This window comes from Vigna radiata, unplaced genomic scaffold, assembly GCF_000741045.1.
Source record: "Vigna radiata var. radiata cultivar VC1973A unplaced genomic scaffold, Vradiata_ver6 scaffold_284, whole genome shotgun sequence".
Taxonomy (NCBI): domain Eukaryota; kingdom Viridiplantae; phylum Streptophyta; class Magnoliopsida; order Fabales; family Fabaceae; genus Vigna; species Vigna radiata.
Genome location: NW_014542217.1, coordinates 130,229 through 144,875, shown reverse-complemented (window position 1 = coordinate 144,875; position 14,647 = coordinate 130,229). Strand labels below are relative to the sequence as shown.

The 14,647-nt window shown below is 38.5% G+C and overlaps 1 protein-coding gene across 1 annotated transcript in view; it reads left to right on the top strand.

Annotated features, from left to right (window-relative positions):
- Nucleotides 1-13,541, top strand: part of LOC106779424 (UV radiation resistance associated protein) — a 29,052-nt gene extending 15,511 nt beyond the window's left edge. Inside the window, exons 4-6 of the mRNA XM_014667523.2 lie at nt 11,751-11,899; nt 12,176-12,394; nt 13,199-13,541. Coding sequence (XP_014523009.1) covers nt 11,751-11,899; nt 12,176-12,394; nt 13,199-13,321 — 491 coding nt within the window. The 3' untranslated portion in view covers nt 13,322-13,541. The remainder of the gene's footprint in view (nt 1-11,750; nt 11,900-12,175; nt 12,395-13,198) is intronic.
- Nucleotides 13,542-14,647: the final 1,106 nt, after the last annotated feature.

The following is a 14,647-nucleotide window of genomic DNA, read 5'->3' as shown; positions in this document are numbered from 1 at the left end:
GACCCAGGGACATAAAGTACATGATCAATGGATATAGACGGAAAAATATGAACAGTACCAATACCATGAGATGAGACTTTAGACCCATCAGCCATTGTTACCGAGGGTAAATTATCCGGATATGACAAGGAAGAAAACAAGGACTTGTTACCAGTGATATGATCGGTGGTGCCTGAGTCAAGGACCCAAGATCCGAGAGAATGAGTCAGACCAACAAAAGCAATACCTGTGAGTGTAACAGAAGCAGATGTAGTGGAACTAGAGTGTTGACGGTCCTCATACCATCTGAGAAATTCCTGAAAGAGTGCAGGGTTGTCTATGCTATTTGATGAAGTAGGATGGTCTGACTGGCGAGACAAACTCCGATCATCACGTTAGATAGCCATGGAGAGGGAGAAACCCTAAAAATTCAACGTGCTCCGATTGACGCAACAACCACTGATCCAGAAAGAGAGCGAGGAGGCGATTCGGATGGAGTGGTCGCCGGTCGATTCTGGAACTCCGGCGAGACTCCGGCGAGACTCTGGCGAGGCTGCGGCGGCTGCTGCGGCTGCGATCGTGGAAGAGGTCGGATCGGAACCTAAGCTCTGATACCATATGAAATAGTGAAAGAGATGAGGGGAAATCTCCCTTGTGTTAAATACACACATAGGGTTCTTTATTTATAATAGAAGAAATATGGGCTAAGCCCAAAATACAAATAAGAAATAATAACAAACTAACTAGAAGATAAAAGATAAATATAAACTAAATATAATATCTCTAACATCCCCAATGTTGAACTTAGGGAATTGCTCTTGAATGGTGATCCTATCCTCCCAATTAGCTTCATCCATCCCTCCTTCTTGCCATTCAATCAACACCTGCTCTCTTTCCTTCCTCCCTTGGTGTTGTTGTCTTCTATCTAGAACACGTGTGGGCCAGCAAGAAGGTCCCTCCAAATACAGATCAACTGGTAACTCCTTCTCGACATTCTTCCTCCCAACTGTTAACTTCAACTATGATGCGTGGAATTCCGAATGTATTCTAGCTGTGTCGGGCAATAACAATCTGAAAGCCACTTTCCCCACCTGTTGCACCACCTTGAATGGCCCATAGTACTTAGCAGACAATTTTGTGTGTATCCTCACAGGCATAGAGGATTGTTTATGGGATCTGATTTCTAAATAAACCCAATCATCCACCTTAATTGTTACTTGCTTCCTGCTGCAGTTCGCCTACTTCACCATTAAATCATGGGCTCTCGTCAAATGAAACTTAAGCTGCTGGAGTGCTTAATCCCTCGTTCGTAATTCTTGTGCCACTGCCTCCATCAATGTCTCTCCTGGAATGAACTTGATTAAGGTTGGTGGTGCTCGTCCATAAACTGATTCAAAAGGCATACATTTCACTGCTCCCTGATAGTTGGTGTTGTACCAGTACTCTGCCTAGGGAGAATGGTGCTCCAGCCCTTCGGTTGCTCTGAACAAAAACACCTCAAGTATCCTTCTAATACTCGATTTAACACCTTCATTTGCCCATCCGACTCTGGGTGATATGCAGTGCTCATCTGGAGGTTTGTTCCTTGCAACTTAAACAACTCTTTCCAGAACAAACTTAGGAATAAGGGATCCCTATAACTCACTATAGACTTGGGCATTCCATGCAACTTCACTACTTCCTTCACAAATCTCTCTACCACTACACAAGCTGTATAAGGATGTTTCAAAGGATTTTGGAAGTCTAACAACGAAATTGTTGGGACAATCGGCAAGTGTACCGAGTCGCACAAGTAATATAAAATGGTAAGACCAAGTATCGTATTTCAGAAGACTCTTGGCGCTAGACAGTCGTGTGATAACAAGATTAATTAAGACTTAAATAAAAAGAGATCATTGGTTTTGAATGCAAAAACAAAATTAAATATGAATGCAATTGATCGATAGTAAAGGAGTACAAAGATGAACGAATGTTGATTATTATGAGATGAATATGTTGTTGGGGTTAGACTTCACCAAGTTCCCTCTCATATATGTAAGAATTCTTCTTTATGCATTAATGTTAATGTCACTCACTAAATTACCTAAACTCGATCCCTCAACGAATAAGTCTGTCCCAAATTACCAGTTCATGCAATTCTTAGCATTTCTAGTACTAAGATGTGAAGATCAAGAGCTTAAAGACGACCAAGACTCATATCAACAAGAACCTGAATTGTAAAGAACCTCCCGACACTCATGCAATTCATAAATCATGCTAATGAATGAGTTAAACAAAGCAAGCATTGAAACAGATGAACTACTTTAACAATTTATGAAAAAGCATATGGAATTAAGAATAAATTCAAATACATGAGAGTTTACAAGGTTACATCATCCTCCAACAACAAATAGAAATTAGTTCCCCATAGACATGGGGGAACTCTGAACAATGGAAGAGAATGAGAAAGAAAGTCTAAGAATTGGGAAAAGAGTGTATTGCTATGCTTTTCTCTGCCAGAGATACAAATCCTAAAGTCCTAGGGTCCTTTAAATAGGGTCAGAAACATGCAAAAACAAGGCACAGTCCAATAAAGTCGAAACAGAGCAGAAACAGGGTCTGATCCACGAAAAGTCGTCGCTCAGGCACCTAAGGAGGGCACCCAGGCGGTGAAAACACCTTATGTAAGGCCTGGGCCTTCAGGTTGGCCGCCCAAGCTTCGAGGCCCCGCCGCCCAGGCAGTTAGGGAGGGCACCCGGGCGGCGGATGTCAATTTCCTTCACCCAAGCTTATGGGCGCCCGGGCTTCGTGCTGTCCCTCCTTCTAGTGCTTTTTTAGGTCCTTTTGAGCTCCATCCTCTTGGCTCTTCATCTCTGCTTCCAGTATTACTTCAATCTCTGTCAAAACAAGGGAAATTAGTCATAAAATCATTGAAATCAACCTCAACTCTCTTATTCACACAAATTATTGAAAAAGTACGAGTCCAAACAAGTTTCTAAGTGAAAAAGGGTGCTTTAGTATCAAAATCACATCACAAATAAAGGTGTTTTAAACCATTGTCAGAAATCCATGCTGATTTCCTCCCATATTGCTTGGGGAATGGGTAATGGTTATAGTAATCCTTGGGGTGATGCTGTCATGTACTTAACATGAAAGGGTTATGTGAAGTCAGGCAGTGCTAACACAGGTGCAATTGTCATGGCTGCCTTTAACTTCTCCATCGCCTTCCTAGCCAATTCTGTCCACACAAAGCTGTCCTTCTTCAGCATATCAGTTAGAGGGCGTGCAATCTTGCCATAGTCTCTCATAAATCTCTGTAATATGTAGTCAAACCTAAGAACCCCCTTAAAGCTTTGATAGTCTTGGGCTCCTCTCATCCCAAGACTGCTTCCACCTTTTCCTTATCCATTTCCACCCCTTGCTCAGATATTAAGTGGCCCAAGTATCTTCCAAACTCACTTAGTCAATTTATGTACCAACCAAAGGAACCACATTACAAGCTGCACTTAATATTGTCCAGTATTTAAAAGGGACTCATGAAGAGGAATTTTGTTCAAAAGAAATATGAATGCCAGTTTTGAGGCATATACAAATGCTAATTATGCAGGTTTGGATAAGAGGTCAATCAACTTAAGTCCCTATGGATGGAATTGGATCGCTGTCGGGTTATAAAAGCAAAGTGTTCAGAAGACTTAGCAATTCTAAAAGAGTATATTGAAAAAGATAGGGTCTATGATTTTTTGGTGGGTCTAAACCCTGAAAATGACCAGGTCCAAATTCAAATCTTGGGAAAGGAGAAAGTCCCAGGACTTAATGAAGTGGTAGCCATTATCCGAAGTGAAGAAAGCAGGAGAGGGCTGATGCTGGAAACCTCAACCACCGAAAGCTCTGCAATGATAGCTGAAGGAGGAACAATCATGGTTGCCAACCATAGGAAAAACTGGGAGAAAAGACATGAGGAGATTTGATGTATCCATTGTAACAAGCCGCGCCACACAAGGGAAAAGTATTGGAAATTACATGGAAAGCCCCCAAGCCGAGAATGGGGGCTGAAAGATGGAAAGACCTCAAGCAGGGAATGGGGGCCGAAAGGAGGAGATGGAAAACCTCAAGCAGAGAATGGGGACCAAAAATCCCAGGCCGAGAATGGGGATTGAAGGGAGGCCCACAGAAAAAAGGAGGGCAAGCATAAATTGCTAATGGACAAGGTGAAGAATTTGTCCAGTTGAATCATGAAGAGATAGAACGAGTAAGATCCATCCTTAGTAAATAGGAGAAGCCTATAAGTACGTGCTCCTTGACATATTCTGGTAAGTTTCCATTCTTGTTTGGACTTAATGTTTCAGATACACCATTCACACATTACTGGATATTAGACTTTGTTGCCACTGACCATATGACCCCACTACCCAAATACTTCTCCACATATTCCCCATGTCCTAGTAACAAGAAAATTTCCACAGCAGATGGAACCCTCATAATTGTAGCAGGACAAGGAGAGGTCCAAATAAGCCCATCCATGACCTTAAAAAATGTTCTTCATGTCCCTAAATTATCCATTAACCTGATTTCTATACAAAAACTCACCAAAGACCTTGCATGTAATGTTTTTTATAGCAACACTTGTATATTGCAGGACAAGAACTTGGGGAGGACGATTGGACATGCTAGAGAATGGAATGGCCTATACTACATGGAGGACCCTAATCTGCCTACCAAGAGTCTCATCTCCAAATCCACCATGACCAACAACGAGAAAGCTCACCTTTATCATTGCTGACTAGGACATTCGTCATTTCGAGTTGTAAAAGTGCTTTTTTCTTCCTTGTTTAAAAATTTAAGTGTGGAGAGTCTTCATTGTGAGGTGTGTGAGTTGGCAAAACATAAACGTGTACCTTTTCCCATTAGCAATAAGATGAGTCCTTTCCCATTTTCTCTTGTTCATACTGATGTATGGGGTCCTGCTTAAGTTCCTAATATTTCCGATGCTAAATGGTTTTTAACATTCATTGATGATTGTACCCAGGTAACTTGGTTTTTTTTATTGAAACAAAAATCTGAAGTTAGCTCCAGTTTGTCTCTATGATTAAAAATCAATTTGGGATCAGTATAAAAAGAATTAGGTTGGATAATGCCAAGGACTAACCTTGTACTAAACTCTTTTTGCCAAAAGGAAGGGATAATCCATGAGTCCTCATGTGTGAACACACCCCAACAGAATGGGATTACAGAAAGGAAAAATGGGCACCTTTTAGATCAAACTAGAGCTTTACTTTTTCAAAATCATGTTCCTAAAAGATTTTGGGGGAAGCTCTCCTTACCGCCACCTATCTAATCAATAGATTACCCACTAAAGTTTTAAACTCAAAAAGTCCCATGGAAGTTCTCTCCTCGTTCTACCCACACCTTGACCCTACAAATAAACTCCAACCTAGAATATTTGGGTGTGTATCCTTTGTACATGTTCATAGTAATGAAAGGGGGAAATTGGATTCTAGAGCTGTCAAATGTGTTTTCTTAGGGTACTCTACCACACAAAAAGGGTACAAATGTTTTCAACCCTTTTCAAAAAGATTCTGTGTCAAGATGTCACCTTCAACGAACAAGAGAGCTACTTCAAAAAGCCTCATCTTCAGGGGGAGAATATAAGAGAGGAAGATGGGAATCTCATGTTCCAAAATATGACGTTTGGGCCTGAAACTGGGACAAATGGCGGCGACATTGTTGTCCCTGAAATTGAGGAAAGAATTCAACTTGTTGTCCCTAAAATTGAGGAAAGAATTCAACCTGCTGAGCCCGTGACTGCTAAACCCACGAGACCTGCACCTGATGGCGGCAGCAAATTTGGAAAGGTATACTCAAGGGGAGAAAAGACTGTTCTAGAATCTGACAATGTCCAAGAATCCAACCCACTAGCACTACATGAGGTAACACCTTCAAATACTATAAATTCCAATGATTCTAATGAGTTTGTTTATGATAGTCTAGAAGTACAGGTGGACCAAACCCTTGACCTACCCATTGCCCTTAGAAAAGGAACTAGAACTTGCACCCAACAACCACTTTACCCATTATCAAATTTCTTATCCTTTGAAAAATTCTCACCTACCCATAAAACCTTTCTCACTAACCTCAACTCCACACACACACCTTCCTTTGTATCTGAAGCATTGTCTGACAGGAAATGGAAAAATGCCATGGATGTGGAAATGGAGGCGTTAAACAAGAATAGGACCTGGGAACTTGTCAACCTACCTTCTGGAGTGGGATGTAATTGGGTATATGCAATAAAGTATAGGGCTGATGGGACAATCGAACGTTACAAGGCAAGGTTGGTGGCCAAAGACTTCACTCAAACCTATGTAGTTGATTACTTGGAGACATTTGCCCCGGTTGCTAAGATGAACACGGTCAGAGTATTATTGTCACTAGCAGCAAATAGTGATTGGGATCTACAGCAGTTTGATGTGAAGAATGCATTTTTACATCGAGACCTTGAAGAAGAAACATACATAAAGTTGCCCCCTGATTAAAAGGAGCAAGTTGCTGCTGGAACTGTTTGCAAATTAAGGTTGAAACAATCCCCGAGAGCATGGTTTGGAAGATTTACCAAAGTTATGATAGGCCTAGGCTACAAACAGAGCCAAGGTTACAAAGCAAGGTTTTATCAAACATTCAGCTTCAAGGGGAGTAACAATTCTATTAGTATATATAGATGATATTATAGTTAGTGGGGACGACAAAAGGGAACAAGTGTTAAGCAAATGTCTTGCCACGAAATTTGAGATCAAGACACTAGGGAGGCTTAAATATTTTTTGGGAATTGAAGTGGCTCATTCCAAGAAAGGAATCTTCATATCTCAACAAAAATATATTACCGACTTGCTTAGAGAAACAGGGAAGACAGGCTGCAAACGAGCAAGTACTCCAGTTGATCTAAATATAAAATTGGGAAGTATGGAGGATGACATTGTTGTGGACAAGGAAATGTATCAAAGACTTGTGGGCATGCTTATTTACTTATCTCACACTAGACCAGACATTGCATTTGCTGTAAGTCTAGTCAGCCAGTTTATGCACCAGCCAAAGGAAGCACATCTACAAGCTACTCTTAGAATTGTCTAGTACTTGAAAGGGACCACCGGAAGAGGGATTTTGTTCAAACGGAACAAGAATGTAAGCCTTGAAGCATACACAGATGCAAACTATGCTGGGTCAGTGGTAGATAAGAGATCAACTACGGGATACTGCACCTTTGATGAAAGCTTCCTTGCAAATCAAGCACGAACAACTTCCAAGACCAGAAGTGGCAGCGGAATGAAGGTTGAGAGTGTGGCACGGTAAGTGTTTTATGAATGCTTCAATGAAGGTGTGTAACCGAAAGCCTTCCAAAAGGGAAGGAAGCTAGAGGAGAGTGTGCAGAATAGGCACAAGCAAGTTGAACTCTGAAAATAATGTCTGGAGAAATCTCAACAACATTTCATTATCAATTCAAAGTTGGATTTTACAATGGAAGGTGTCTCCCTTTTATAGATTAAGGAACGACTCAATAACGTGCTAAGCAAGCTTCTACTAATGTAAAAGAGGCGTGCTGAGGAAGCTACACAGCCTAGGAGGCTTGGGTTGCAAGGCACAACTTGCCAGCTCAGCAGAAACTCTGAAGAAGATGAAGTTTCTATGTCGGTACCGCTTGGGCGGTAGAAAGGTGCCGCTTGAGCACCAGCAGCTACTTCTTCAATTCTATGTTCCTTTGCTTCTCCTTGCTTGGTTACTCCTCCAAGTGTTGCCAAACTTTATTAATGACCTACAAAACATAGTAAAATGTATGCAGCTAGAGAGAAACATGCTAAGACTTTAGAAAGAAAAGATTAAGTTCTTTAATCAATTTCCCTTTCATGGTCTTAGTCTAGTTGATGCTTCTTTGGATGGGAAGTCCCTTTAGGGGTTGCCATCATTCCCTTCCTCTTTAAAAACGATTTGTCTTCAAATCGGGAAGAAAGAAGAAGCACAACTTTGGTGTTTATTTTCCTCTTGGGTCAAAGATATATCTACAAAAGATAGCAAAAGTGAGTATGATGAATAAGAGATTTGCAAAGAGAAGAATATGAAATGAAGGCCTTGTGACAAAAAATTTATTAGAAGAAATCTTGGCCTTTTTGTTTTCACTTTGTTTGGAACATTCCCCATGATGAAATGGAGAATCAAAGTGATATTTTTGAGAAGAATAGTCAAGGTATTTACCTGCTAAAGAAGGAATTAACATAATGCATACCTTTGACTCCTTTGTGTTTTCATGAGAAGGTTGCTTGGCCAACCTATTTTCTTTTTGTCTTTCTTATTCAATTTTTTCTTTGATTTTTATCTCATCCTCTTTCACTTGTTTAGGTGTAAGAGGAACCAATGTGATTTTATTTCCTTTATGGAGGAAAGTTATTTTGTTGGTATAGCCATCATGAGTGGAACTATGATCATATTGCCATGGCCTACCAAGTAAAACATCCCCAGCATCCATTGGAACAACATCACATATTTTCTTCATATTTGCCAATGGATATTGGTATGGTTACTTGTTTGTTCACTACTATTTCTTCATCCTCTGTTATCTACTGAAGCTTATAAGGCTTGGGATGAGGAATAGTAGGTAAGGCTAATTTGTTCACCACTCTAGAACTACAACAATTACTAGGAAAACCACTATCCACAATTAATGAACAAGTGTTTTCAAAAATTTTGCATCTTGTGCGGAATAGGTTCTCCCTTTGAAATTGTTCTAGCTCTTTGGTGTGACTTCCAAGAAGTCTCTTAACCAACAATAACTCACCTTCACAAGGTAAAGCTTCTTCCTTAGATATGGAAGTATCCGAGTCACTAGAAGAATTTTCACTTTCACTGTGGTGGTCCAAGAGATAAGTAGACCTTTTGTGAGGACACTCAGAAGAATAATGACCTCTCTCTCCACACTTAAAACATCTAGTCTCTTTACTCCTTGGTTCTTTTGAATACTCTTTGTGAGGGGTATTTCGTTCTCGCTCTCTCTCTTGTTCTTTACCTCTCACTTTCTCCTTTTCTTTTTGTTTTTCTTTGTCTTGAAGTTTTTCATACCTCATTAGACTACCCTCCCTCTTATGATCTTTCCTATACTCGGAGGTGGTAGGGTAAGTCCTTTTAGTGGAAGCTTTTCTTCTAAGCTGCTCTTCCACTCGCACACATAGCTGGACAAAGTCATTTAGATCTAGGTAAGGTAAAAGTTTTACCTTATCTCTAATCTCATAGTTTATCCACTCTGAAACCTAGCTATGGTGAATCTCTCTTCTTTTATCTCCGCTCTCAACATGAGTAATTCTAATTTTTGCCTATATTCTTCAACACTCATGTTTCTTTGTTGAAGTCGATGGAGCTTGTCCATGACTTCTCTAGCATAATAGGCCGGGACATGTTGCCTATGTAAGGCTGCTTTCAACTCATTCCAATATTGGATGGTGTAGTCCCCATGCATCTTTTGGTCTCTTATGATGGATGTCCACCAATAAAGGGCTGCATCTTGAAAGGTTAAGGTGGCTAGGGTCACTCTCCACCTATCATCAATGTTGTAGCATTCAAAAATCTGTTCAACCTTCATCTCCCACTCAAAGTATTCTTCAACATTATTTCTACCATAGAAGGGGGGAAGGTCAATCTTAGGTTCCACATGATGGTCTCTATGGTTATGATGACACCTAGGAGGACGTTGATAGTGATCATAAGGTTGGTAACTATGGTGATCACTATGTTGTGAATGATCATCATGATCATTGTTTTGCCTATGAGAGTGATCCCCTTGTGTGTGCCCTCTCTGATTGTGAGTAAGATTGGCGACTATTTGCCTTAGCTCATTCAGCTCAGCCTTAGTTCTATTAAGCTCTTCTCGCAACTCTATGTTCTCCTGATCTTGATTGATATTACCTTGAACACTAGAGTGACTCATGCTTGTGAAGTAGAGAAATTGTTTTCACAAATATTTGAAAGCCTCTCACAAGTATGAATCAAAACTTTTGAAAAAGAGGGTTTTCTTGTTTTTGGTGAATGACTTCTATAGAGATTCTAAAGGTGAAGAAACCGAATAGCTCCCAGGAAGGAGATGTGAGTCACAATGGACAAGCTTAGAAACCTTGTCCTTCCTTAGCCAGAGTGTCTCCTGACGCTTCTTCCCCAAGTTTCTAGATAGAAGTCTTTCAAAACCTTTTTGAATGCAACAATGATATGCTCCTAGAAACCAAACAAAGGTTTAGCTATATGAAACGCGCTCCTAAGTATCACGAAGACTTAAAACATAAAAGTCAATCAAGCAAAGTAAAGTAAATGAATGGTAATGGAAGAAAATGACAATGGCCCTATGTGAAAGTGCAAGTGACACTTGGAGCCCCTTGACACACTTTCACACTAAGAGGTGGAAACTAAACTATTACAATGTTGCTTGGTACACTTGGAATTGCTTGAAAAGCATTTTTCCAAGGTACTTTAAATTTGAAAAATGTAAAGAGAATTAAACTTCAAAGGTTCCGCTATGTCGGTACCACTTGGGCGGTAGAAAGGTGCCGCTTGAGCGCCAGCAGCTACTTCTTCAATTCTATGTTCCTTTGCTTCTCCTTGTTTGGTTACTCCTCCAAGTGTTGCCAAACTTTATTAATGACCTACAAAACATAGTAAAATGTATTTAGCTAGAGAGAAACATGCTAAGACTTTAGAAAGAAAAGATTAAGTTCTTTAATCAATTTCCCTTTCATGGTCTTAGTGTAGTTGATGCTTCTTTGGATGGAAAGTCCTTTTAGGGGTTGCCATCAACCTTCTTTGGTGGAAACTTGGTGACTTGGAAGAGTGAAAAACATAGTGCAGTGGCTAGATTAAGTGCTGAAGCAGAGTTTCGAGCAATGGCCCACAAAATATGTGAACTTCTATGGCTGAGGATTATATTGGAAGACTTGAAGATAAAGTGGGATGAACCTATGAGGCTATATTGTGACAATAAATCTGCAATTAGCATAGCTCATAACCCGGTGCAGCATGATAGAACTAAACATATTGAAGTTGATAGACACTTTATAAAGGAAAAACTAGACAATGGCAGAACCAACTTGCATACATACTCACCAAGGGACTGAACTGCATTAACTTTGAAGGAATTGTCTCCAAGCTGGGAAAGGAAAACACCTATTCACCAGCTTGAGGGATAGTGTCAAAACTGTGATTGACGTGGTAGTAATTGGCGTGGAGTAGTTTAGGAAGTTTTTTATTTAAATGTGTTGTATTTCCGTAACTGTTGAGTGTTGTCTCTATTAGGTTATTTATGTTTGATTGATCCCGTAATCATAGGGATCATAGGGATCTGTCCAGTAGAATTAGCAGCCCATATTTCCTAAAATATGCTGCTGACTTATGTATACATATAGAGGTTAGTAACCTCATAATAATAATAATAAGAAGAAAGAATTATATTCTAAATTTGAGAGTTACATTCATTTTTAACCATTAAATGGACAAATCACTTTTGGAAATACAAAACTTTTGAGCATCCATCCAGTTAATTTTTATTGTTTTTTCATATTACTTTTCTTCATACTGTAAGGAACTTTCATGCTATGTTATATAATGTGACGTGGATGCAGTAGAAGACCGTGGCCATTCATTGGATATTAACTTAATTTACGTTATGTTAATTTAAATTATCACAACTGTTTTGCTAATATTAACTGCAATTGTTAGTGATAGCTTTTCTGATTTATGCTGTTAAAATTTTCATTTATTTCATTACTCAGGGACTTCTGCTGGACTTAAACCAGTTAATCAAGGATCCTTAACAATTCATGGTCTGCATTTGAATGTGCTAATTTTTAGGAAATTGAGCTTTTTCACTGATAAGAAGGAAACTCGGGAGTCTGCTACTGCCCTAGGATATGTTGCACATGTAAGTATTGGAACCTACCGCCTTTTTTGGTCTCAACTTAATGTGCTATTCTATCGTATGCTTTTTGTGATCCATTTACGAATTTGTCGTGTACAGTTTCTAAATTATCATATATATTTTGTTCTTTCCATTGCAAAATGTGTGCTTCCAGCTATGTAGCGTTTCTTATGGCTAGCTCATGCCCACGATTGTTGACCTAATAAGTATTGAAATGTCTCCCCACTTTGAATAATTTTTGTTATTGAAATGTACTTTACTGGACTGATTTTCTCGCAGGCTGTTTCCCTTGTAGCCTCTTACTTGCAAGTTCCTTTGCGATATCCTTTAAGGTTGTGTGCTTCTCATTCATATATTATAGACAACGCGCCTTCAACAGAGCTAACATCTGAAGCTTCATCAAATGCAAACACAAATGTCAAGCACGTGGAATTCCCCCTTTTTTTAGAAGGTCAAGACACAACAAGAGCAGCTTATGCTGTATTCTTACTAAATAAGGTAGGAATATTTTTTTTTTTCGATTTGCTTGTAGTAACTCCCAATCTGAGTGCAGTTAAGTGCATTTTTTTCAGAGACTTTCTGCCCCTTTATCATTTGTCTGCATTCATTGATTACTTTATTTCATATCCGTGTTTGCATGGTTTGCAATGCATTTCCCTTATGTTTCACTGAAATAGCTTTCTGGCGAAAATTGCATTGCTCTTTTGGGACTGTTCTTCAGTGTTTTATTTTCCCGATACCGTGTTTAGAATTTAAGTTTCTCTAAAGTGAGCTTCTTATTTTAGAGGAAAAGGTTGCAAATCTAAGCTATAGGTAAGAATATCTACTGTCAATATTACGTACACTTTCTCTACCAATCCTGAATGTGTTGAAACATCAGCCTCTTATTTTTTTGAATGACTGAAATTACTTTCTTCGTATTCACGAGTCAAAATGCTTATGTTCATTTCATGGCATGAAAGATTAGGAGTTTTGTTTGAGTTATGCTTACTTAAGATGCTTTAGTTCTAAAATTTCTTTCAGAACTAATGAGTTTCTCCTTGGACTTCCTCAAACAAAAAAAAAAATGCTTTACAAGGTCTGAAAAAATAGCATAAAATGTGCTTTACGGCATTCTACACCATTTGATTTTGACTGCAGGATCTTGGGTGTTGGCAGGTAGGTTTGCATCTGTGTTATATCTTAAATAGGTTGAATGTATTTAAAGTCTCGCATACTTTAGTTACTGCCTTTTTTCTCTTCTTTTATCTTGTTAAATTTCTCTTGAAGTGTGGTTGTCTGAACGAGCTTTTTTGATTGTAGGATTTAGAACAGCTTTTGAATTTCACTGATGCAAAGAGCTTGGGACCACGCCATGTACTTGCTAATTTGAGGGAGCTCTTGAGGATTATCCAGTCTTCAGCTTTTATAGACAACTTGATCTAGTAGATTTTGTCTCTACTATAATTTCCTTGTAAATCGATTTTTTTTTCAATTCTTGCCAGGGTGCAATTTTTTTCGTGCACCTTCCAATGTAGCGTTGTTATAAAAATGGAGCCGACCTTTCTGTAATGGATTTGGTATTATTTAGAAAAGAGTATACAGTGCAGCCGAAAGTATTGTTATTTGGGCTTATTATAAAATATCAAATACATACCGGCAGGGATATACTGTATAAGAACTTATGGAGGAACGCATGCGTTTTTAGATTCTTTGAATACTTTTGTTTAAAACATGAAACGGGGAGTGGGGTAGAACTCAGCGCTGAAATTCCTCTTTGGGCGAGAAAAGGAGATGCAATGATTTTGATGATTTTATTGCGTCATGTGATTAATTTATTTGATTCATTTCTTCTAACAGTTGTCAATTGAGTTATTTAAAGAAAAAGCTTTCCTTGAATGCGCTGCACCTAGATATTGATTTCACGATCGGAATAGCTATACTAAACATGGAAAAATATATGTATTTTGTTAATAAGGGAAAAATTGGATCTGGATAGCATTTTCTTGGAAGTTTCGAGAGAAAAGATTACCAATTTAGTTAAAATCAGGTTGTTTCATGCCTTAAATGTCCCACGTTCCTTTGCCTGTAGGTCCAAAAGAGATGTGGGCGAACATGTGATAGTAACCTCTTTTTGTAAATACTTGACTATGGTTAAAGGGTATCTCATCATCCATTCTTTTTTAAAAAAGATTTATTCTGAAATTGTCAACTTTGATTAAGGTCAATTTTATCTTTTTTTGGAGTTATCATGTTTCTTTTCTTTTAAGGGTCAAATACACATCTTATAACATAAGTTATAACAGGTATTATGATACACTTAAATCAAATAAATGATCAAGGTCTTGGAGGATAGGATTATCTTTAAAGCTTTTATTTGTCTTGTGTTATTAGATATGTGTTTGAAAGACTATCTATTCTAACATAAGAATCAACCTTTAGAGATATGTCATCATAACTTCTCTTTTTAAAATAATTTGTCTCGAAATCTTTATGTTCTTTTATGACAAATCATTTTCTTATTATGGGTTAATTTGTGTATCTTTTCATCAAGATCAAAGATTTATCAAACACAAATCCAATAATCTTATGTGTCATAAACAAATATATAGATAAAAGATTCGAAGAAGACTTTATGTTAATTTCAAAAGAATTTACTTGAAAACTTTGAAGGTCTACCACACAAAATTGTTTATGTTTACTTTGAGTTAATTGTATCTTAGAAGGTAACATTAATTCAAAGTTTGATTTGGAAAATTTTGAGGAGTTAAA